Source organism: Uranotaenia lowii, chromosome 3 (genome assembly GCF_029784155.1).
Source record: "Uranotaenia lowii strain MFRU-FL chromosome 3, ASM2978415v1, whole genome shotgun sequence".
Lineage (NCBI taxonomy): Eukaryota > Metazoa > Arthropoda > Insecta > Diptera > Culicidae > Uranotaenia > Uranotaenia lowii.
In genome coordinates, this window is record NC_073693.1 from 330,054,959 (window position 1) to 330,082,261 (window position 27,303).

General features: G+C 36.6%; 1 protein-coding gene across 1 annotated transcript in view; it reads right to left on the reverse strand.

Moving 5' to 3' along the window:
- LOC129754569 (uncharacterized) overlaps positions 1 to 27,303 on the reverse strand; it is a 43,387-nt gene that overhangs the window by 13,085 nt on the left and 2,999 nt on the right. The window contains exon 2 of the mRNA XM_055750709.1: positions 9,870 to 10,633. Within this exon, the coding sequence (XP_055606684.1) occupies positions 9,870 to 10,617 (748 nt within the window). The 5' untranslated portion in view covers positions 10,618 to 10,633. The remainder of the gene's footprint in view (positions 1 to 9,869; positions 10,634 to 27,303) is intronic.

Consider the following 27,303-nt stretch of genomic DNA (forward strand, 5'->3'; position numbering starts at 1 on the left):
TTATTATTTGCATGAGATAAATTATAGTTTTTATATGATTCCATTTATATACATAATGCGTTTAAAATTTCTAGTTGAAATATGGAATTTTATTATTGAAATCTTGCTTCTGAATTCTGAAATTTGAAAAATAATAGTGCGCGAAGAATTTCGTATTGAATAACCGATCCATAAATCAACATTACTTCAAGTTTGGGTTCTTTATGCTTGGCACTGATATTTAGAATATATTTCTTCCAAAGTTCTTAAAACAGATTCCTGATGAATCTTATTCATGTTAAGCAATCTGAAACTTTATGTCGTTTCTCATATTGAATATTGAATGATGTTTTTTATTTGATACCTTTAAAAAACTTTTGAATACGCTGAGTTCTTGATGCCTGAATCTATTTACCTAAATTCTGGTAAATATACCTAAAATCTAAGTCTAAATTTTCAATCCTATCTCAAAAATGCATGTTTTTATTCGTTTTTTCAATTTGAAATCCTACTGGTTTAAGTTAAAAATGTATACAAGAATCACACAAACACATGATATCTTGTTACACATTCTGCCTTCTGTGCGTTTATCAATCTATATATATATAAATGGATTTCTGTCTGTCTGTCTGTCTGTTCCCTATAGACTCGGAAACTACTGAACCGATTTGCGTGAAACTTGGCAGGTGGGGGTATTGGAGGCAGGGTAAGGTTCCTATTGTGGTTTGAGACCCCTCCCTCTCTCATGAAGGGGGGGAGGGGCCTCCCAAACAAAAGACAATTTTTCGCATAACTCGAGAACCAATCAAGCAAATGGTATCAAATTTGGCATGTGGTGGTATTTGAGAACGAGGAATATTTCTATGAATATAAGTTACCCCTCCCTCCTCTCAGTGGGGTGATAGGAAGGGGGAGGGGGGCTCCCTTACATTTTTTCATATAACTCGAAAACTAATCAAAATATTGGAACCAAATTTGGCATGAGGAGGTATTTCAATACGAAAAAAATTTCGATGATTATTTGAGGCTCCCCCATCTTTCCATTAAAAAGGGGGAGGGGGCCTCTTTAATTTTTTTTACACAATTAAAAAACTAATAAAGCAAATGGAATCAAATTTTTCATAGAAGGGTATTTGGATACGAAAAATATTTCTATGATTATTTGTGACCCCTCCCGCATTCCACTAGGGAGATTTGAAAGGGGGGGGGGGGGCTCTTTTATATATTTTTACATAACTCAAAAACTAATTAAGCAAATGGAACCGAACTTGGCATGGGCGGAATTTGGGAACGTGACATGTTCTAATGATTGTTTGAGACCCCTTCCTTCTTCCAGCGGGGAGAAAGGAAAGAGAGAGGGGAATTTCATTCAATTTTTACTGTATGTCTCAAGAACTACAACAGCAAATTTGGCATGGATCGATATTTGGGTACGAGAAATGCTTCTGTGAATATTTGGTATTCCTCACTCCTTCAAAGAGGTGGATGAAAAGGGGGAGGAGAGGTCTCCCTTACAATTTTCAGTATAACTGGAGAACTGATGGAACTATATTTGGCATGTGAGGGTATTTGGATACGAAAAATGTTTCTATTATAAATTGAAGCCCCACATTTTTTCAGCGGAAAGACATAAAGGAGGAAAGGGGGGCTTCCATACAATTTTTTTGCATTACCCGAGAATTAATCGAGCAAATGAAACCAAATTTGGCATCAAAAAGTATTTGAGTACGAAAATACTTTTTCTATGTGAATCAATAACTTTCTTGCAGAAGGGTGATAAAATTGGATGTATAGGAAGGGAAGAGATTTTGGTATGATTCTATGATTATCTGACACACTATCCTCCTTTCAGTGAGTAGGTACATGGGAGAAGGGAGGTGAGCTCAATACAATTTTGTTAGCATAAGTTCTCAATTCATGCTAACGAAGCCAACAAATGGAAACAAATATGGCATGGAAAGGTACTTGGTTACGAGATATGTTTCTACGATTGTTATAGACGCTTACGCTTTACAGTGTAGAGAGGAGAAGAAAGGAGGGCGCTCCATATAATTTTTTTTTTATAAAGCTTAAAAACTTATTGACCAATGGAACTATATTTGATATAAGAGGATTTTTGGGAACGAAAAAAATGGGTATGATTATTAAAGATCACGACCTCCATTCAGCAAGGGATGAAGGGAAAGACAGGGGGGCTCTTTTAACAGTTTAGCATAAATCCAGAGCATATCAAGCAAAAACAACCCTTTTTTATAATTTAGATGGTTTGCGTACGATTAATTTGAGACCCTCAAGACTGATTAAAATTATCAGATCTTTAACACAAATGCAAGATTCAAAATATTACCTACTTCAAGTTATCTTTGTGTTGCAATTCGTTTTATAGCGGTTGCTTATGAATTATGTTATAGTTTTATTTTGAATAATGCCAATAAAATAATAAAAATTTTAATAATTTTTGAAAATACCATATGATTTGAAAGGTGTAGCAAAGCACACCGGGTCAGCTAGTTAATCAAATAAAATGGTGGCATCTTATTTTGTTATTTTAGCTCCGGCAATTTCCCGGAATGGGACAATTGCCGATCCTCAAAAGGTTATAATAATCAAATAAAGATAAATTCTTCGAGGTTATGTCGTTTGTCAGAAATTTGATATTCGATTTTTGAACTTATGTTTTTGTAGTTTTTGACAATTTGTAGTGTATCAGTTAGTATATATTACACAAACAAAGACATTTTTGATTATGATTTTTTATTTCAAATTTTTGCTTTAGATATTTTTTCAATCAAATGAAAACATGGAGTATGGTTATGATTATTTTAGAATTTTGATGTAAATTGTGTGATTCTTGTATACAATTTTCACTTAAATAAACCAGTAGGAAGGAAAAAAAATCCAGTTCCAGTTAAAATATAGATGTGAAACTTAAATCTTAGTTTTCGAGATGCGGTTTCAATCGAAAACTGACTGATTTCTACGTATGAATTCACATCAGAACTTAAAAGTCGCAGCATTTAGATTTTTTTAAACATTCCTTTCACTTAATTCAGGTTTCAAGGTCTATTTTTCAGATATTCGTATAGAAAGTGCACAACGATACCAAATCTTTAATTATTTAACGCTATAAAAGTTAACTATCACGACTTAACGTATTGAAACTTCATACTTGTGAAAAGTTTATTTAATTTGAAAACTTTTTCTACATTCACTGCAGCACTTAGCGCACAATATGCGTGCGCTAAGAAAAAGTTAATCATCGAAATTTTTTTCTACGACGATTCTTATGAAATGTTCTGAGAAAATGTTTCGTCATGATGCAATGAATTTGAGGATTTGACAGGTTTATATATGGAGAAAAAATCCATAAACATAATTTTCCCGGTTTTGATTTGAAATTCCAGGTTTTTTCCCGGTCCCATTTTAAATTCCCGGTTTTTTCCCGGTTCGTTGGCCACCCTGGCATGGCCGTAGGAACGGGGGGAAGGGGGGGTTTGGGTATTAAACCACCCCCCCCCCCCCCCCATGAGGATCCGGGAAAAGCAAACCAGATGTTCTACTCTACACTCAAATTTTTAATTTCTGAATCAAATTTGATGATTGGGTAAGGTTATTCAAGCTGAACAATCTTTACTCAGAACTGATACCAAAACCTCGAAAACTAATCCCAGGTTCAGAATTCTGCTACAGTTTTCAAAAACTTTCTCACTTGATGATACACTTTGAATAGTAAATGTTAATAGATTGAACTCATTTAAGGGTTCAGAGTCCCTATTATAAAAGTCTAAACTGTATTACTGTTTTCATATTTCGCATAAGGTATCTAGTTTAGGATTCTTGATTTTCAGTTTGCATCATCATTAGAATATACTTGAAAAGATGTTTTAAAATTGATAAACAATTTTGGTTTTCCATTTTGGTTTTCCAGTTTTGTTTAAATTTTTTGTTTGCCATATTTGCTGTTTATATCATTATATTATGTCTATCATGCTTATATGTCTGAATTGTCCTATTCTAGCGAAAACTATAAGATAATGTTGTTTCTGTTAAGCGTTTGATTTAGGCACATATTCCAAAATCGGATGTTGCCAAAATTCAATGTTGCCAAAAAGGAACAGGGACTGTATTGTGGTTGTTTTATGCGATTTTCAGTCACTTACAGCATTTCAGAGTAAAGCGAAAAGAGAAATTCGATTTCTACTCGTTTAGCCCTTTCACCCAATACCCATATTTTGGGGGTCTCATGCTATTTTCAATCATTTACATCATTTAAATGTTCAGCCAAAGCCGCCATCTTGGATTTCAAGATGGCGTCAGAAAGCGAAAATCAACTTTTTCTAGCTTATCCCTATTAACTTGTACCCATATTTTAGGGATTTCATGCGATATTCAATGATTTATAGCATTTTTAAAGTTAATCGAAAGCCGCCATCTTGGATTTTAAGATGGCGACAGATAGTGAAATTCGACTTCTACTCGTTTAGCCTTTTCACACAATACCAATATTGCAAGGGTTTTATGCGATTTTCAGTCATTTACAGTATTTTCAAGTTGAGTGGTTGCCGCCATCTTGGCCACAGTGAAATTCGACTTTCGTTTATTACTTTCACCTTATAACCATTTTGTAAAGGTTTCATGATATTTTCAGTAATTTACAGCTTTTAAAATAAACGCGGAAGCCGCTATCTTGGATTCATGGAGGCGTCAAGCAACAAATAATTTTCCTTCTATTTGAGCCCTTTCACTCAATACTCATATTATAGAGATATTCATACCACTTTCGGAAATTTGAAGTTTTCAAAAATTTTAATACACATATATAAATATTTTTTATTTAAACTCAAAACCAACACACATAACTTATCAAAAATGTGTAAAAATGGGAGTTCCAATTCAAATATGTGCTAGCGTGTCCCGTTTTTGACATCTTTATCGAGAACTGCCACTAAGTTTATGGCGGTTTAATAATCAAGCACTGAGGGCTATTATTAGAAAGCTTGCAGCAAACTTCTAAGTTTGTGTTTTATTATAGTTTGAACAGAGCATTCATAACTCTTTCAAAGCAACTAAAACCGTATGTTGAATAAAAGCTTTATTAGCTTTTTCAAAACTATCTGAAAGCATATGGTCGAAGCAAGAATAAAAAAATTGAGAATGATCATTTGGAAAATGACATGCTGAATTCAGGATATTTACTTCAGTAGATGATATAATTTTGGTTAAATCAGTTGAACATGTTTAAAAACGAATTTCAAGCGTAAGACAGAAATTTGGATGGAAATTCCATAAAGAAACTCAGTACTGCCGATTGGTCCAATTCAAACAACTACAGTTTTTTATAGATTTTATTTTCATAAGAAGGGAGGGAAAAGGTTTTAAAGTTTAGAAACCAACAAATATTTCAATAAAAATTATTGAAAATTGAAAAGTTATAATAATACCCCCCAAGTAACCAAAAGTTCCATAAAACAGGCTCTTAGAAGCTTACTCAGCTTTGTTTAACGAATGAATAGCATTCTACTCAGCCTTAAATTTAAGTTCTTATCGATACTTTCAAGGTCCATAGTTGAAGCTGAGTAGAAGGCTATTCAGCCTTCACACGAGACCTCGAAAAATAAAAACTAATAAAAAAAGAATCATACTTTTCCTTGCTTTGGATTGTTTTACCTATTTATTCTAATTTAATGTTGCTGTAACTGTGAATGAGTTTTATACTTACTTGAAAAATTTGCCTGCTTGAAGATTTGAACCTGAACCAACGAGGTGAGAACTGAACACGCTACCTCTGTACCATGGCCAATACTTAGATTGCTGTTATTTTAAACATCAATATAAGAGAAACTTAGAATAATCGCTTTTTCAAAGCAGGCGATATTAAAAAATGTAAACATTCGTATCTATTCACCAAAGGATGTATCAATTTTTTCCAAAACAAACTAGGAGTAATCGAAATTAAACGTAAGTAATTTTATTTTTTAATTTTTTTTTATTTTTTTTCTAACTATCTGTTTCCAATTTTAGTTTAAAAATGGAGAGCGCTTTCATGTGATTTCTCATCAAGGTTTTTCCCAATCATGACAATCAAGATTTGAGGAACTGTTTAAAATATAGAAAAGGAATAGAGAAAGTTAGAGTCAAGTTCATCCTTTTGAAGAATATATTGCTAACAGCTGCGAAAAGCTACCGTCGATACTAGCTAGTAATGAATTTGCTCTAGGTGCTGGAGGTTTTCCAGCTTCAGCTGATTTTTTCAGTTTGTTAGATATGAATATTGTGAAAATAAAATAAAAGTGAAATATATGTTAGATTTATGCCGTCTATCCATTTTGATTTCAACAGTGGATTTATTTGAGGGTTTAATTCGTTGTTCGTATATTCGTAGCTCTGATATTTTGTAATTCACTCTTGGAAAACCCTTAACGCTAACGTTTGCATTGAAGTTCTATAGAAGTTCCTCATGGAACCAAAAAGTTCGTATCAAGTTCTGCATGGAACCAAAAAGTTCGTAAGAAGTTCAGTATAGAACCAAAAAATTCGTTAAAAGTTCGTAACGAAGCACGCTAAGCCAAATTAAATCCTGGATTTTTTAAGGTACTTGCAACGCACAAAAATGTTCTATACTACTTGTTTAGACTTTTTATGTTCGTTCAGAATCCCAAAACCAGCACTTATTTTCATTTCTCTCGAGTACCTTTTATCCAGCCAAATGTGAACTTTTGATGCACAAAATTAAGTATCTATGCGACTTTTGGTTACTTGGGCCGGTATTAACCCGGATACTGCCCAAAATTCTGCGTAAAATTCTGAAATGTTTATCATAAAGCTTCTTTATTCTCTTATAGCACTGTGAGCCAATTTTGGCGAAATTAGCTGCTATTTTAGTGTAGTAACCATTACTAGGAAAGTTAACGTAATAATAAACATTATTATTGTGCAAGACGTTTGTATGGAACGAAAATGAGATGTTTTTCTATATTTTACCTTTTCTGTACAGAACGTCCTGACTGACATGTTTCGATAAGTAAAATTGAGGTGTTTTTCCAGATATTCATCTAATTTTTATAAATTCAATACCAAGATTTTGAAAAATTTAAATTTCAGATGGATTGTATAATCTTGAAAAAAAGCTTTTCATTTCGGACCACAGAAAATGGCCGCCTGCTTAACCCGAGAAATTCGAACCGCAACACCGAAGGTTTTTTTTGGTCTTGATGGAACCAACCAAATCGACCCACATCGTTTCGGGGCTAGCAATCCCCGAAACTGGCCGCGGCTCGGAAACACACAAAAATCGATAACATTCCTGGTGCGCCCCAAACCGGGGCAGGGCGACCCGGGACCAGAAAGGGAAGCTGAAACGGGTTTTGCTGCTGTTCCGGATGGGAAAAGTTTCCCCCTTTGCCGCCGCCCCCGTCGACCTGGTTTCATTCGTGTTCCTTTATTTCCATGATGGGGTGCCGCCTGGTTCCAGCGATGCCAGCCCAGCAGAGCCTTTGGCCGGGACCAAGCGTCACAATCATCATCATCGTCATCAGTAGGATCATCGTCATCATTATCAGGATGAAATTGATGTTGACGGCATCGTTTTCTCCCCCATCGTCCCTGTTGCCGTCAGCCTTCCTCTACGCCGTTGCCCTCGATGTGTGGCCAGGGCTAGGCTTGGTTTGGTTTGGCTCCATCAAACTTGGGATCTACCGGATTCCAACGGGACACGGCTCAAACTGGTACCGAATACAGCCACAAACACAGACACAGACACAAGGAAGGCGCACACAGGATAAACAGGAAAGAAAGGAGATTTTTTCGACATTCTAAGAAACCCTCCTCTTGAAAGGCAAGGCGCATCATGTGTCCCTTTTTGCTTTTTTTTTGCTCTCTTCTCCGGCCCCAGCAGCGGTCGTCCGTTTTTCGTTGTTTGGTCCTCCGTGAAGGCAACCCAGAGACTTGAGACTCACCGCCGAGGGACCGAAACCTCTCAGCCATCGGCGGCAGTCTTCTTTAGTATTTTTTTTTCGTTTTTTTTTGGTTTCCTTCACCCGCACCTCGACGCAATCATCCAATCTCCTTCTTCCACTCGACGGCGGATTGGCCGCTGCTGCCTTGGCCTTTTTCAACTGAACGCCTTTCTCTACGGTCTCCGAACGGCGTTGTACTTCGCGGTTCGAGGCCCTTGCCACTGCGCTCGCTGGAGACTGGCCGGAGATTCTTGTTACCAGTCTTACTCTTCTCCTCTATCCTCAGGCCGGCCACCGAAGCATGGTATGGTACCTTGCAACCGACGACGCCTCAACTTTGCCATATTGCCGATGATGGTGATGATGATGACGACGACGACGACGGGGTATTACATTGGCCATCCGGTCCGGTCCGGTTCGGTTTCTGCTTTACCAGTGAGGTCTGTGCGGACAGATGGAGGACGGTTTCATTTTTTCTACTCTACGGCACACCCCTCCTTGTTTCCTCAATGTTTCGCCGACCATTTGAGCAGCGCGGCCTCTAGAAACGACGGACGGCGTAGGTTGCTTTGGCTCAGGGCCTGCAGGGTTTCACAAAGAGGACAGACGACGGCAGCGTGGCAACAACGAGGCGATGACGCATCGATCCGGTCCGACAAGACCGAACCGATCCCAAGCGTTGCCGTCGTTTATGGCCGTGATCACAACGTTTATAAATTAGATATAGGTAAGTCGTTCATAAAACGAACCACTGCTAAATTATTTGAAAACCATTTTGATTTCGATCAAAATCTTACTCAATTAGCTCTGACTCGCGTTCAATGGAATTAAAACATCAATTTCTTCAAATTCGGATTTATATTTAATCTTCAAAAGCTGTTCGGATCAATGTGACCCGAATCGTTTATTCCAAACACTACCCGAGCAGACTTTGATGCCTGAATCGATAGCAAACAGTAACCAAAATCAGCAATCAATGCCAAACTAATAGCATAATTAAGTATCGCATTTTTCCCGATGGCAAAATTAGGTTTCATTAAAACATCAATATGACAAAATATATTGCCAAATCAATACCTAAATAAGGCATTGATACCAAAACGAAAGCATTATTCGGTTTTATTTTTTCCAAGCTAACAAAACAAGATATCATTAAGGTTTAATTTTTGCTGATCACCCTCTCAAAAATATGAAAATTTTGATCGGCCATATCTCAGCCATCTAATGCCACATTGAAATTTTTTTGATCTCATTCAAGAGATCGTGAGTAAAGCCTTCTTCGTATGTTTTTGACGAAATGATAATGTTGAGTTTATATGACTTACATTTAGCTAAAAGTTGGGACATTTTCCAAAAATTGCACTTAACATTCAACCCCGATCATCTCAGGGTGGTGTGCAACAAATTTCCAAATTCGAGTTGCATTCGAATTTTTTTTTTTTATACTTATCAAAACAAATTTGTTTAATTTTGCGGTATCTCTCCGTTATCATACAAACAACGTATGCTGATTTGGAAGCTAATAAATTGAGCTTGCTTTATGGATATTTTGTTGAAATATTTTGAAGACTAACTTCATTGAACCTTCAGCTAAAGTTTGATCATTCTCTGAAGATTTTCACCAAATAGTCCGACCGTTAAAAAGCATGCAAATTTGTTTTGACCATAACCTTTTTGCCTTACAAGTTATTGCAGATAGGTTGGGCTTATTAGAAAGCTTATGACCTGCACTTACATCTAAAATAGTTAGGTGAGTGTAAATCTAAAAATCTTAACGATTTAATGATCCTAATAAGATTTGGATTTCAGATTCAGATTTCAGATTCAGATTTTCAAATATTCCGGAAATTCTCAATAGTGCGTAGTTCCGTAGTTCTCTAAACTTCATTTCCTTCAAATAAAAAAAAAAAAAAAGTAAATGTCTATCAAACTCACCAGTAAAATTGACCGGTTCCTCTGAGTCCGAAACATCCCGGGACGTTTGCTGCGAGTTCGATTTCCCGGAACCGCTGTTCGGATGGTGCTGATTCCGGTTATGATCCACATCGGCACTATCCTCGTTGAGTTCTTCGAAAATGGTACCCCCCACCGAGTCATCGTCCCGTACATTGAAATCATAGTTCGGTTTCATCCCGACCTTCTTCAGCGCATCCACATAGCGGGAAATGGTCCTCAAGCTGGGCAGTTGGAGCTCTCCGTCCCGTATCAGATACCTATACGCCTGCATTCCCACGGCTGCCTTCAGTTTGACGGCAGCCTTGAGATTCGGTTCTTTCCACTTTTTCCTAATTTCGTCATCGACCTGTGCACCACCCGCGCCCGAATTGGCCGGGTTCAAGTTACTATCACCGCTATCGCTCCCATCTCGACTGTTCACTGTCCCAGATCCTCCTCCCGTCAGCTGAAGCTTGTTGGCCATTCGTTTCATGCGCTTCTTGGCGGCGTAGAACTCTCGCTTCATAGTGCCGTAGCGAAGTTTGGTGTTTTCCAACATTTTCTTGTATTCGAGCAGTGTGGTCAAGAGCCTACAATTTTCGTCCCTCAATACCGACACGTCGGAACTGGCAGTGAGCTCGTGGACTCCGTTTGGAATGTTTCCGCCGGCAGGTTGATGGTACTGTTGCCGGAGCAGTTGCTGCTCTTGGTCCGAATCCTGCTCCATTTTGATCGGGGAGCCTGTCATTTATAAGGGGATGCAACTGTGAATTAAGAAATAAACATACATATTTTTTTTTAATTTTTTGTAAATTCAATGTATGTACATATATGATGATATTGAGAAGAATAAAACTAAAGATTAAGGTGACATTTTCAACTGGTTTTCGCTTGCTTATTGCAGTAATCTATAGAAATATAGACTACTAGCTGACCCGGCAAACTTCTTTCAGCCTTTGAATTTCGCAAAAATACTGAACATGTAAATACGCAAAAAAATATGTAAATAATTATTTACGCTCATGAAACTGGATTGTTACCTTCAAACGGAGTGAATCGACACAGTTTTTTTTACTATTTTCGTAATATTTCTGTCATATTATGGTAGTGCCTACCTCCAGGGGCAAAAATTTTCGAAGAAGATTGACTTCCAACAAAACTGGAAAGCGAATATCTTCTGGTATAAAGTTAAAAATCTATTTTCTTCCGTTTTACATTTTTTTTTTTCATTTACAGAGGATCCTTGACACCGATATGTTCAATTTCTATTAACCCCAAGATAAGTGCCAAAAAGTTTTTTGTTGAAATGTGTCGTCATTTTAAGCAGTTTTGATCAACTGTCTTTCCCTTTTAGCCAAAACCATGTTTGAAATTTTCTTTATCGTATAGGTACCAAATTTGTAGAAATGGCACAACACTTTTCATGGTATGAAATTTTGCTTTTTTTATGCTGCAAATATATAAATATCAACAAATTTTCATATACCATTCTGTTTTTCGTTATCTATCATGCATTTGATATGTTCTCTGTATTAGATAATCTCCTCTTAATTTTTAAAATCATCTTTTTTATATCGACTTTAACTTTATCATATTTATTGAGAAATGCATGCTTAAGCACTGAACAAAGAAAATTAGAACATTGATTAACAATAAATTCAATTCACATCACTGCTTGAGCCTCGCGAAGTGATGCATGGAAAGTAGTTACGCAATACCTCGCTAGGCACCCTGCAGGGATGTCAATTGAATTTATTGTTAATCAATGCGAAAAGACATACCCCTGTTAATCAGCTAATAACTTTTTTTTCCTAATAAGATACGAAGTTATGGTCTTGGACAAAGTTGCTCAGCGAAAAATTTCGTTGAGGAATTTTATAAATTGGCACAAAAATCATCAGCTGGCTCGGTTCCACAGACGAAAACAAAATGATGTTGATTTTTCAGTACAAAATATTCAATTTTCCCATACAAACCTAAAAGTTCAAATTTACTCATGTAAACGTTACTTAAAAATTCTGCAAAAAATCATGGATGAGTTTTGGGCCAAGACGAAGCTTTTAAGACCCCAGGGTTTGAGAAATTCCAAAATGACCCCAAATCGACTCAGTCTATTGTACATGGAATTTTTATTCACAGCAATTTCAAATCAAACGGTTATGATATTTTTTTTTTACTTTGAGATCTTGAATTCAAAATCAGAAATGAAATTCAAAAAAGTCTTTGCAAATCTAATTCAGTTTTCATTATCTCTGTTTTGGATCTTGAATGATATTTTCGTCGAGACTAAAATTTTTATTTTCCAAGCTTCTTGTATTTGAAGATGTTATTGTCTGTTATCTGTTCTTGATTTCTGATACAGAGTCTTGGATCAAATTATGAATTTTATTTTTACAAAGTCAACCCTATTTATATCCTTAATTTTGTTTAGTTTTTTTGTCACCTTAATATGAAAGGAAGAAGTGTATAGTATCTAACATTTCCTTGGTATTCTGATGAAATTCACATAGAATTACAAAGTTAATATCATTCTATTCTCAAACTAACTCATTACATTCTTGACGTTCACAAAAACCAAGTAAATCAATTTATGATCGTCTTATTTTATTAATTAAAAATTAGACGTTCTCTTTGTGTTATACCATAAATATGAACAGAAGATTCTGTAATGGAATATTTCATTGTTATCTGTTCAGTTGTTTTGGATATTTCAAAACTTCCACAGTCATACGTAGAATATTATTTTTCTTGAATAATATGACAGTCTTTCATTTAACCGGAAAATAAACAAAACAAAATAACGGAGTAAATAAAAGAGATCAGAATTTTTCCCGCGCGTATCCTGGTCAGGCAAATTTATTCTATCTAAAAACCTAACAATATCCGGGCATTTGATTTCAAAATTGTCAATCCAAAATCCGGGCAATACCAAGCAAATTTGGGCTAAATTTAGAAACTACTCAAAACAAAAATTAAAACGAAAAGCACTTTAATAATTATTTTTTTCTTCGAAACACATCAGAAAATTTGAATCGTATTTTAAGCATCCAGGAACCGTGCATGATTATTATGTCAAAAATTGTTAAAAAAAATTTCGTTTTAGTACGCAAAATTAAAAAAAAATAAACTTAATAAGAGATTTTTTTATTATTTGGAAAATGAAATGACTAAATCCGGAAAATTCAGGTTTTTTTTATCAAAATTCGGACAACCGGGCTGGACGACTTCACCGGGCCCTTTAAATTTTGTTTAGTCAATTACCCGGTCAAGTCCGGGTAAAACCGGGCAATCCGGTTAGCTTTGGGTAAATTAGCTTAAAAAATGTTAAAGTTGCCTTGATGCTGAAGCAAAAATGACAATTTTCGAAAATAGGTATACTCCATGTCGGCTTATTGCGTTCTTTTTTTTTTCACCCCATACGGAAGGTTAACAATTACATCCAAGTATCCATTTTACTGGTGCCACGTGAAAAGCACACTTGCAACGAAAATGGGCGCCAAAACTTCCTATAGAGAGATGGATGAACATTAGTAAGCCTTGATTGCTTTTGGCGCCTTCCTACTCTGGGTGATTCGAACGAAAAAAATGGAAATTGGGTGCCATGACTTTTATTTGATACGAATAAAAACTAAAAATTAATTTTCAAATTCCACAAAAACATTTTCGAAATTATCTCTCCGTTGTGTTATTCTTCGCGTGAAGACGAACACAACAAAAAAAATCGCATGCAAATCGGATGATCCAGTGAAGAGTTTTGCGTGTTCGCACATTTCTGTATGGTCTGTCTCTCTCCCTGTTTTATATATATATATAATATAACTAGCAGACCCGGTAAACTTCGTCTTACCATTTTAAACTTGGCGTCTATTTCATTTTTTTTTCGCTGTTTGACTTAAAAAAAGCATCAAATCTTGAGTTGTTAATCGTCTCGCTTTCTTGAACATGTCCTAGTTTTTCAACGTATCAATCTTTTCCGTTTGCTAGAATTGGCCTGCTCAATTATATCGGAATCAAATCTAGGAATTTTAACTCAATTCTACGGGTCTTTTAACTGATTATTCAAAAAATATCTCCAATCAATTTTACATACATCTTACATGAATCCTTTTAATTTACATTTCTTTGATTCGGATGCTTTGAATATTGCCGAATGATATCAGGTATCAGCTTCCCGTTGAAAATTCAATTTTTTCAGCACTCAACGTTACCATCAAACTTGGTAAATCTCATGCTAAAAAAATCCACTCTTTATAACTTGTTCCATAAATAACATATGTTGATTATCTATGTTTCATTTATTGTATACAATTTAGTTGATTGACTCCGCTTTGCTCGAGTTCACTTTAAGGTTTAAATCGAAATCAAAAATTTCTCATTTATTGGAATTTATTGCATATGAAACTTTATGGAAGAAGAATTTTGAATATCAGGACAATTTTTGGAGTGTTTGCTCAATATTCTGCCTAGCGCAGCACTTTTAGCTCCCGAGTAGCTTTTGATGGTATATTTTTTAGAACTGAAGAAATAAAAACATTAGAGATGATTTTTTTCAAACCATTTTCAAGCAGCTTCACTTTCCTCACATTTGGAAGCAGTGGTTATTTATACCCATATTTTCATCAAAATCATGTCCAAAAAAAGGGTTCGCCCATTTTTTTTAGCAAAAAATGCTAATTAAATCAAGAAGTCTTGATTTATTGGGTTAATATTCAAAGAAATTTTATTTGGTTTTGAAAGGAGAAAAGATATGATTAAATTTTTTGTTATTCAACCGAATTAAAGCATTTTTATCTTCTTTTTCATCCTTTAATACATACCTGCCAATATAAACCATTGTTGTCTGATTTAAAATTTTCCTAAACAGTGTTAAAGGTGATTTGCTATTCTGTTTAAGATTATGTGATATTTTCAAGATTCAATAAGATTAAATTGGAACGCAGGTTTTAAAAAATTTAATACATAAAAAAAAACTAATCTTTCAAGGCCACGATGATTTCATGAGTTCATTCTTTTTTTCTGGAAATTTTCATGTAAATTTACCTCGACATTTAAAAATTTTAAATATCCGTTCAGATTTAACACTCGGGATACCCTATCTGACTATTTTAGAGAAAAATTGGAATATGTTTCATGACTTAAAGGCGCATTGCCACTTGTTTCACCGTGCGAAATGACAGGAGTTAATTTTATTTTCAACACTTTTAGATCATAACAAAAACTTATAAAAAAACAAATTCAGCTTCTGCTATCAAAATAATTATGCTTCTGGAATATCAATCACAAAAAAAATGTCAACAAAAAATCGGATCTAAAGTCTCACCTACGTAATCAAAATATGTTAAACACACATTTATGTAAAGTACGTTTTTGAATTCTGTGTAAACAAATAGGGAACCTGTAAACAGTTTTTTGGTAAACGATTTAAAAAAAAAGTTAAGTTTATTTAGTCAGATTGTTTATTTGGGCCCAACCATTTATAAACTTAGAAATCATGTATACATTTTTTGTAAATGTTGAACGTTCTCACTTCATTGCATTCGGCCTTCAAATGAACATCAATCTTATATAATCCATTTTAAAGGACAGGCTCTTGTTCAATTCATGTGTCTGTTCATTTGCAACGGATTTTGTGGTTGTTTTATAAATTTAATGGCGCATGATACAACTTCTGTGAAGCACATTTGTACATGTTTGAAAAATATTTCTAGCGTTTTGGATTATAAACCAAGTCTTTCCACTTTTCTTTTTTCAAATGTCCACAAAGAGTCATACCATTATTTCATACGTATCAGTACTAAATTCATATTATTTAGACAACAATTCTTTCTTGAAATAACACGAATTGAAGTTTTAATTTTTTCAAATAGTTTGAATGGTTTTGATTTGATCGGCAAAATATTAATCTGGGTCACATATGGGCGTCATTCATTACTACATAATGTGCTGTACAAATGATCTAGGAATCAAGAAGAAAAAACACATCTAGGCTTCATGTGGTCACCACATGCATCGAAATTATGCTTGGTTGAGAAATGCGCGCCCAAAATTTCTCACTAAACAGTATGCTATGCCATAGTTACTAACCTCCTACGACGTTTGCTTGCGACGCCTTGACCATAGAGACGAAAAACAAACCGCCCGCCCGGCGCCCAAAGTAAAGAAAATCTCGAAAAAATTGAAGGCCATGACTTTAATTTGATTCATTTTATTACAAATTTAATGATTACGGACAATTGATGCGACTTTTTGTTGTTTTTATTCGATATAAACCGATTCGCATGGCTACAGAATATTCTAAAAATAATTTCATTCGAATCGTTTCGGTCCTTTCGGAGGAGTAGTACTACAAACACCGTTACAAGAGAATTTTATATAATAGATATATAATAGATCTCTGCAACAGTAAAATCAAAACTAAAACACTCTTGAATCAATAGAAGCTGAATTGCAGGGTTTGCCGAATTAAACAGGTCTTTTCATATATTTCGCTAAGAAATGATATCTACAAATCAATCTGCAGGTAGTTCAACGATATGTATTTTTATGGGTTTTTAAGCTGAGTTTTAAGGCTGACCCGGAAACAAAAACTAAAACAGAACGGGGGCCAGAAGAGGAAAATTTAAACGAGATAGCTTAGAGTAGATAGCAGCAACAGAGCCCGAGTGCTCTGAAGCACCAGATGAAGGAAGCGTTAAGATAGTGCTCGACGGACTGGGGCAGTTGAGCCTTACTTGATCTTCGAGTTAACTCAACATCGATTCAGTCGCGCTGTTTCCAGCCAGCGGCATCGGTCGTCCCGGCCCTGAGTTCGATTGCGTCGACGAGTTCCTCCAGCTTGCATCGACAGACAAGTATAAGTTGTCTTTAGAACTTTCCCACCGCGTGACGCTTTTTCGATTTCCAATCATACCAATAGCGCTGACTTCAGCCAGTATTACTTCGGCAACCACTCGCCCAAAGAGAACATCTACAACTATTCTGGGGTTTCTGCATCGGGACGCAACGAGCTAGGCACTTTGGAGACCCTGAGCCCTTCTATTCAGTCGCGCTGATTCCAGCCTGCGTCATCAGCCGTCCCGGCCTTGAGTTCGTCTGCGGCGAAGGGGTTCTCCAGCCTGTGAATTCAGGCAAGTATGGTACCCCTGATTGCATTCCTGTGTCTGATGATGTTCTACTTTCCAATGCAGGCCTCTTCAGATCCGCTCCGGGGCCTTTAGATTCCATAATCCTTTACTACCAGAATGTCGGGGGTATGCTACTTACCGTGAAGACGAATCTCCCAGCGCAGCTCATCGACAATAATTTCTGGTGCGATCTGGAACTTTTATGGATTCGCTTTGATCTTTTTTTTTAGTTGATCATCCAGGTGGTAAATCCTTTTTATGGATTGCATTCCAAGGCACGGCGAGCGACCGAGTCCCCCCAATATGCTACTTTGGGTCCATGGGTGCAATTGGACGACTCATGATACTAAGTACCCCTACGCCATAAAGTCCACCTGGGGCCGCAGACCTGGTTCCCACCTCGAACTGTTTAGTACTCTATGCTTCAATAGTGGGAGGTCTATTCGCGCTAAAGCGCTCCAAGGCAATACTCATTAACGAGACCACTTTCAGCAAAACCTCTCATTCTTACGACTCGACGCCTGAACTCTCCTCTAACGACTTGAGAACCGACATCTCCTCGCAATGACTCGAGATTCCAACACAAACCTCTCCTCTTCGCGACTTGAGGCCTGATCTCTCCTCGCATCGACTCGAGGTTTACATCTCCTCTGCACGATTCAAGGCCCGATCTCTCCTCTAACGACTCGAAATCTGACCTCTCCTCGTAATGACTCGACGTGACCACTTGTACCCCTCCTCTTGTTGATAAGGGGCCAGATCCCTCCTCTTACGACTCGGGACCCGACTCCTTATCATAAAGACTCGGGGTTGTCCACACAAACCTCTCCGCCTGAAGGTTTGAGGCCTGGCCTCTCCTCTAACGACTCGAGGCCCGACCTCTTATCTTCAGGGTTCGAGGTTTGCCACCTTGCCCGTCGTGTGCCTGATCGAGAGCAGCTTATCGTAGACTCGCGCCTGTCACGGCACACGCGCGGGACTTAACGCAACGACTCGGATGATTCCCGACGAAGAAGTCATCCTACTCCGACTCGAATGGCTCACCCGGCGTCGAGAGCCACTCTACCCGTGGGTATCCCCCGAACGTGGAATAACCCTTTACCAACGATTTCCACTGCGAAGAAGGCCGGGAAGTATTCGGATACTCCCCGGAGGTGGAGCATCCTACGCACCCACAGCATCCGCATTGATCTTGTAGACCGAAAATTGTACGTATGTGTACTGTACCTGCCACCCGATCGCTCAAGATATGTTACCCTCGCTGGGTCGTTTTCTCGTTGCATCTTCGAAGTTAGTTCCTTCTGCGCTCCAGACTTACTTTTCATTGGCGATTTCAATATGCCCGGTTTGAAGTGGTACTCCAATCATGGCAGCTTTCTGTAGCCGGACCCAGCACGGTCTACTTTTTCGGCGCCTTCAAACATCATATTGGACTCCCTGAGTGCAGCCACCTCGCGCCAGATTAACGGCTTGGTGAACGAATACGGTCGTACGCTGGGCCTCTGCCAATGGTGGATCTCTTTTACCGATCATCGAATTCGCTCCTGCACCGCATGTTAAAGTGGTCCCACATAACCCTGCTCTATTGGCATAACTTGAAGTAACTAGGCTGAACGCTACACACTTAAAAATATTCACGGAATTTTACTTGCAAGAGCATGGGTAGAAGGGAATCGGGTATTTACATGTATGAATACTGGTCTTGGCATGTAAATATCCGGCCCCATTCGAGTAGATTGTTTACTGTAGATTTACATTTTCAGCCTCGTTTCATAATACTCTCATGCAAGAAATTTTCAAAAATCAATATAAAAACACAAATATTTTTTTTAACAAAGATCTTTTATTAAATTCAATTATCTAACTACACTTCATCTGAGAACCTGTTTAATAAGGCTATGATCATTTAGTATCCGGGCACTTTATTTCGGTGATAGCTACGTTAATAGAGCTCTGACATGCAAAACTTTAGAAGCGTTGTGTTGGTTATGAAAAAGACTATCTTGCCTATTTTTGATAGATTTTTAAATTAACTTGTGTTTGAGATATTTACGATGCAAAAAGACATGGTACAAATAATTTTGCACAAATTTGCTCCTTTTACGCATTTTGCGCCTCGAAAATTCATTGTTGACTTAAAAGCTCATGAACTGTTAATTTTTTCTGATTTTTTTTCGGACCAAATGGTTAAGAAGTATAAGGAGCCACTCTAGAAACCATACGAAGTTCAAAGCAACCATCGGAGTGCAACCCTTGATCTTAAATATGGTAAGAAGTCTATGGTTATTGGGGATAACTGAATGCAGACTCCTTAAATAATGCAAAAAATCCATTTCCGGCGGGCAAAACGTGTTTCCTGACTAGTAGACACCAAGTAAATAACTCATAATGATCAGTTCCAAAGATCGCGATCTGTGCATCCGGTTTTTACGCAATATGACAGATGTGTTCTGATGGACAAAAAAATTTGTGTTAAAACCGGATTTAAGATATCAAATTCTTCGAGATGCCTACTCATGAAAAGGTTCCAACCAGATTCCAATTGCTTTATCTAGGTGAGTTTGTGTAAAATATCATTATTTTGCAAAGGTTTTGCATCTGTGGTAAAAAAAATAAATCAATACATGACTGAAAAAAGTGTGCAAAGATCAAAAAGAGATTTTATGAAAAAGTTAGAGTATTTCTTGAAATCATCGATAAACATTTTTTTTATATTTTTACATTAAATGTCATATTAACACCTTCATTTCCTCCATAGAAAGTTTTTCGATCAAATGAATAGTTTTTAAAATACACACGTTTGTAACTGCCCGGATACTAAATGATCATAGCCTTAATATGGGATAACAAACACATAATTTCACACACGTTATTCGCATAATCACAATCACATTTTCCTGCCTGTAGAATCGTCTGTTGTCAGCTGAGAATTGGCAGCCGCACAATTGAAGTAACGCTATTCGTTAATGTGAGTAGGAATTTTTAGCTTCCAATTTCAAGTAAGTTTGATTTGCCTCAGGATACTGCAGGATGACACCCAATCACAGCTGCTAAATTCCTGTAAAATATAAATGAACAAATCATTCAATCAACCATCACCACTGTTATTCAAAACTATTGGTTAACTCCAGAGTAGCTGAACACTAAAATTTTTAACTTACCCTAACGGAGCCGAACCGCAGAAGCGAAGATGCTATACTCTTTTTCAAATTTTTCAGCGCGATGATACAAAAATGTAAAATTACTTGTAATGTAGGATTACATTTTTTTATCTGTGTACAGTTGAAAAACCAGCGACCTTCTACCTCGACTTTAAGGACGCTAACTTCGAAGACATCTCTCACATTCTGGCCACTATCGACTGGGTATCTGAGCTTGATCTATCAAATCCCAAAGCTGCCGATGATACCTTCTCACACATCCTGAATTATGTCATCGATTGCCACGTTCCAAAACGCTCTAGCGGCGGAAATATGCGAATCCCCTGGATCACGACTGAACTGCGATAACTGAAGACGGCAAAAAGATGTGCTCTTCGAAACTACAAGAAGCAAAAATCATCCTACACTAAGGATATATATCGTGAACTTAGCTCCGTTTAAAAAATGCCAGTGAACGTTGTTACCATAACTAACTTCGTCGCGTACAACGTAACCTCAAGTCTTGCCCTAAATCGTTTCGGAAACACGTAAATAGTCAGCGGAAAGAACCTGGTATACCTTGAAACATGTTTCTGAACGGCATTACGGCGAACTCTAATCGTGGAATCTGCGATCTTTTCGCCCAAAAATTTTCCAGTATCTTCACTTCAGCTTCAACATCCCCAGAACATTAAGCTAGTGCTGTCAGGAACGTTTCGTCATTGGGCTTTCCAATAAATGGTATTGAGATCGAGGAGGCAGTCATCTCTAAAGCAGCAGCGAAGCTCAAAAATTCCTTTTCTACGGGCCCGGACGGGATACCAGCTGCTTTTTTAAAAGTTTCATGATTGTTTTGTTGACCTCTATTCGGTTCATTTTTCAAGCTTCGCTAGATAGAACCACTTCCCCTCTTCTATGGAAGGAAGCTTACACATAAAAAAGGAGATAGGAGAGATGTTACCAATTATCGTGGAATCTCTGCCTAATTTTCGATTGCCAAATTATTTGAATTGGTAATTTTGAATCCTTTTTTGGTCGTAAATTGATTGTTCGAACGAGTGACACCTTTTCCAGGCAGTTTCCTGCCACCTCCGGTGTGCCCCAAGATAGCCATCTAGGACCGATTATTTTCCTAATTTATTTCAACGACGTGTTGTCACTCCTCGACGTCCGCAAACTTTGCTATGCTGATGACCTAAAACTTTTTTACACCATAAACGACCACGACGACATAAATATTCTGCAATGCCATTTCAACCTCTTCGCTGATTGGTGCGACATTAACAGCCTGCCATTAAACAGTAGCGAATATGTAGTCATCAGCTTTCCTCGTAAGCGGCAGCCTTTAATTGCGGAGTACTTCCTTGAGACGAACCCATCTCACGTGTGAACCACGTTAACGATCTTGGCGTTATCTTAGATTAGCGCCTGGAATTCAAGACACACACACAAACTACGTGATTGACAAAGCATCCAGAAGTCTTGGTTTCATTTTTAGAGTGGCGAAGGACTTCAAGGGCGTGTATTGCCTGAAAAGCTTATACTGCAGCATTGTTTGTTCCATCCTTGAATACGCATCATGAACGGTGTCGATCGGCTCGGGGCCATTCAGCGGCTATTTTTGCGATATGCCCTTAGACACCTGAACTGGCAAGGCCCTTTTCGCTTGCTAAGCTACGAAAATCAATGCCGATACCCTTCAAACCCGCAGACTAGTAACACGTGCCTCATACGTCGCCGGCCTCCTGACATCGCGAATCGACTTTCCCACGCTACTGGAGTGTATTCCGCCTAGTGTACGACCCCGTAGATTTTGAAATCAGGATCTTCAATTGTACATTCCAATTCGAATGAACAATTACGGAGCTAACAGCGCTTTCATGGGTGCAATGAGATCGTTCAACCGTTTTTCGGAGCATTTTGACTTCGACGTTTCGAGGGATGTTTTCCGAAGAAAAGTGATGAGGGCCCAGAGAACCCCATAGTTAGACTGTTTTGTATTTAACTTTAATTTTAAGTTATCTTTTGGATCTACATGTGATCCGTTGATCAGAAATAAATAACAAAACACAAATGCCTGCTGGTAGTTTCAGCGTTAACACCTCATCATACATGGCATTCCAAAGCACAGGTCCTAGTATAGGACCCTGTGGAACTCCCGCTGTTAGGGCAATAGATCGTAACCCAGTTTCGGTTTCGTACGTGAAGACTCTACAGTGAGCGAAATAAGAATAGCACCACTATGTGTTTTACTTGTAAAAATATGAAGGATTGAAAATTACGAAAATTTTCTTCCACAGTTTGTTCTGAATTGCTTAACGGATAAATCAAGCATAAGTTTACTTTTTTTGGACGTAGCAATTGGCGTTGAGGACCAAAAATGTGAAAAAGGGGTGCGAAATAAGAATAGCACCACTTGAGTTTTTCAACAAAAACAAGATTATTTTTAAAAATTTACTGAGTAAAAATGAATCATAATGCTTCTACAAATTATTTGAATAGATAACTGCATTTTAAGGAGTTTTCCAGAATTCCAATGTTTTCAAAGGTATTAAAAGGGAATTTTAAGAGATGCTCCTCTAGCGTTAAGAAATTTGATATTTGAGCGGTAATTCTTTTCCAAACTACTTACTTTCTTCATTAAAATGACGTGAAATGATGAAACAAACATTCGAGATTAACTTTGAATCATAAAAAAATAGGTTGGAAATAAAAAACTTTGATTTTGTTAAGTGAACCACACTTTTTTCCAGTTTCAAGTCGTAGATGGCAGCACTATCTTGCAGTTAAAACCAAATTTTGTCTCAATATTGATTTTCCAGGTTTATTTACGCCCATATTCATCATTTTGAGGTATTTTCGCATTCACGCTGCAGAAAACTTTTCCGCATTTGTAGAGGAATCACCAGCACAAAAATGTACAACCGCCAAAATTCCTGCTCATCTCAACTCCCGATTCAATTGCAAATAATACCAAGAATACTGCTAGTCGTCTGGTCCATCAAGTTCCATCGCAAAGTATAACTTTATTCTGATAATCGGTGCAAAAAATTCACTTTTAGTGACCTTTATGCAATTCTTTTTTTTTTTGGATTTAGTGATCTTAGAATTTCCAAAGCGTTCACAAGATACATGCATTTATTTCTTGACCAAAATCATCCAGCACACCTTAATTAATCCCGGATATTCGAAAATGGGCATGAATTTGGTTAAATGGCAAGATAGTGCTGCCATCTATGACTTAAAACTAGAGAAATAGTGTTTATTAAAAAACTTTAGTATTTTCGAATTCAAACCTGCTTTTTGGATTTAAACTCAGCTTCAAATTAATGTTTTATCATTTTGCATCATACTTATGAATGTTAATGAATCAATAAAGCAGTTTGATAAAGTTTTATAGCTCAAATATCAAATTCCTTAACGCTAAAGGAGCATCTCTTAAAACCCCCTTTTAATACCTTTGAAAACCTTTGGAATTCTGGAAAACTCCTTAAAATGCAGTTATCTATTCAAATAATTCGTAGAAGCATTATTATTCACTTTAACACAGTAAATTTTAAAAAATAATCTTGTTTTTGTTGAAAAACTCAAGTGGTGCTATTCTTATTTCGCACCCCTTTTTCACATTTTTGGTCCTCAACGCCAATTGCTACGTCCAAAAAAAGTAAACTTATGCTTGATTTATTCGTCAAGCAATTCAGAACAAACCGTGGAAGAAAATTTTCGTAATTTTCAATCATTCATATTTTAACAAGCAAAACACATAGTGGTGCTATTCTTATTTCGCTCACTGTATTTTCGAAGAAGCTTCCTATTTTCCTGCAGAGGGTATTGGGAATACGCATCCTGTGAAGCGCTTTAGCAAAAGCTTCCCAGCTGGCATTGTTAAATGCATTCTTAACGTCGATCGTTTCCGAAACCGAACAGTCTGTCCGATGGTCCAGTTTCGCCTTCTGTGTAGATGATAAGTCTGTTGAGTAATATCCTTTCCAGTAGCTTACCAAGGGTGTCCAGCAGACAAATGGGTCTGTACGATGATGGATGCCCTGGGGGTTTCCCTGGTTTCGGTAGTAGCACCAACTTCGACACAGATTGTGGAAAGATCCCTCGTCGATACACTTTCGTAGCATCACTCTGAAAGTACCTGCAATGGTCTGTAGCGCGCCCTTCAACACTGCATTTGGGATTCCGTTCAGACCAGGGGCCTTATTCACCTCAAGATTTCTAGCGATAGCCACAAGTTCCTCGTTCGTTACTGGCTCGATGTCGTGGAAAAAGTTAACTAAGTGTAATAAATTCGTGGTAAGTAAATACAGTTGGACAAAATTTTTCAAAGTAAAAAAATTAACTCTTTCAAAAACAATCCTTTGCGGATAAGCTTCAAGTTGTTCTGAGTTGAGGTTTCAATATAAATTATACATTTCAAAAATTTCCAAGCTACAAAAAATGAATTATTGATTACAGACCCCGTTCGTTTTTGGCAACACGCCCGTAAATTTGCTGTTGCCAAAATCGAACGGTTTTTTTGCCACTTTTTTATTTTTGATTTTTATTTCAAATTAGTCAAAATTGATGTTAAACCAGATATACTAGAACCGATATACACCACTTAACGAGAAATCGGGAGACACGAATAGCGCTATCTGGCGACAGAAATGGAAGTATTACACTGTGAATTTTTGCGGAGCTTTGATCAGAGGTGCCAGCTGTCATGATTTTTCAATTGACTATCGCAAAAAGTGTGGCGTAAGATATAGAAAAGGCGGAAGTGAAATGAGTACTTTTTGAATAAATAAAAATTATAAAAAGCGCATATTGTTACAATTTTTAAAACGTTATCCAAACCCTTAAAACATCGGCAGCGGTAAGTGCTATCCTAGGTGTTAACCCGGGACACATTCTAGGTTCTTTTTTAGCTTAAGCAGCTCATTTGCGCACTAGTAAGTGCGCAAAACTGGTTTCCATTTTTGCCACTGGTGACGCTCCGATAGGTGTTGTTGTTTTTTGTTGCTATTTTCTTTTTTAATTTTTTTCTAGACACTTTAGCACCTGGAGCTGGTCATGAGCTGGTCGGTATTCAAATATGGCTCATGGCTTGCCTTTTCAATACCAAGGAGCAAAATTGAGTGTTATTATAGCTTTGACACCTGACCGCTGCTGATACTCTTAAACATCGTGATTGTAATATCACTATCGGTTTAGCGCACAGTTTTACAAAATAAAGAATGAAAAGGGAATGTTATTAGACTTCAAAGTCAAGCATTCGTAATGAACAACTTATTTATAATGACTTCATAAATTACTAGAAATAAATTTAATTACGACATTCGCGATGAAATCTGCCAGCACAGATTTTAGACTTTTGCATTGCAAATTTCCATCAGCACTTTACGAGAAAACAAACAAACTACATATTCTTAATCAAACATTTGCGCTATTAAGTTTCAACGATCCGTTTCCTAGAATATATATGTCATACAAAACGGCAAATCAAATTAAGCGGAAGCTTAATAAAAGTGTTTAAAGCTTAGCTGAAAGACGAAAATTAAATATAGATAAAAAAAATAAAAAAAATGGAAATTCAAAAATGATTATTATTAATTTTTCCTAGTTACATTTAAATAGTTTTTTTTTGTGTTTTGGATTATGATTTGTTTTGTAATAGTGATGAAAAATAAAAATGTTTCATTTCAAAACCAATATACATGCCATTCGGAACCTGAGCTAAATTTTTAATCAATTTCGTCACATTCCATGGCTGGAACAGAATTTTTCCTTCTTAGTAACAACAAATGACATGATGCTTAATGAGCACACAATTTTCGTGTTGATTAAAAAAATGTGCTTAAATTTTGTTTTCTCCTTGATAATCGATTGTGTGAAACTTTTTCAGCTTTGATTTTGTATTTGTTTAGATTTTTGTTTTGCGTTCACGAGTACAAATAAATGATGGGAAATCATTAAGAAATATATCGCATTCCGATTATTCATTGAGAATCGAAAGATTTTTTTTTTTATTTATTTCAGTACAAATGGTTTAAATTTTGAAGAAAAAACAATTCTGTTTCACACATTTGTCTAAATTAATAAAAAAACCAATTTGTGCCCTTTCAAAAAGTTAATCTGAAGCTGTCAAAATGCTGATCAGGGATGCCGTGCGAACAAATTTTCATCAATTTTTTGTTTAGTTCAGAAACACTTAAAACATTTAATTCCGCTCATTTAAGAAATGAATTCAAAATTCGCGCCACCAGCCTTCATTTCTTTCATTGTTTTCAGAAGATATGTCACAAGTCTCTTAGGCATAATTCCAAGTCCATTATCAGAAAACATGAATATTAGTTGTTAGCCTTTTGTTTTTTTTAGCACTGGCATTTCGGAAACGATTTGTTAGCTTTGATTTTTCAGTCAATTCATTAACTATAAACATTTAAAGTAGATTATTTTCATGTTATTGCTGGATAAAAGCTCGGTATGATATCCGTTAACCTAAGATCTGAATTTGATAAATGATCTAACAAACTTTATAGTTTGGTAATGATAAACCAATTTGTTTGAAAATGTTCAAATATTAACAAGAAACATCTAGAGTGAGGCAATAACAATACCATCTTTTAATACGAATCGTTAAAAAAACCATTTTTTGCCAAATTGAAAAGCGTCACCCGTCATCTAGTAGAGAAAAAATAACGATATTTCTACGTAAATATTTTTTTCCTTAACTTTTAGTTAACAAAATTTTTATCAACAGTTAAGCAGTTTTTTCTATTCTGACCGATAGAATTTGAAATCTTTTTCTAAAAAAAACACTTTATGCGCATCCAAATCTATGTATCTTTTGAAACAATCAAATAAGGAAGGTAATTGAAAGTTATAACTCCGCTCCATATTTTGTTCAGAAATATTTACAAGTATGGAATGGGGACATTTTCTTAAACCCCTTTTTGTTTGTTTGTTGTTTCACTAAAATTTTTATGGTGCAAGAATAGAAAGAAACAATTTCATTTATTATAACTGGCATCCCTGATCAAGTCGAGTCGGAATACACGCTATTCACAAGTTAGACGAATTTCTCGAATTAGTGCTTCCATTTTGTCCGCTAGAGGATGCTGATGGTGTCGCCTTCTCATTGTATGAAGAAAATAAGTGTGGTGAATATTGATTTCAATT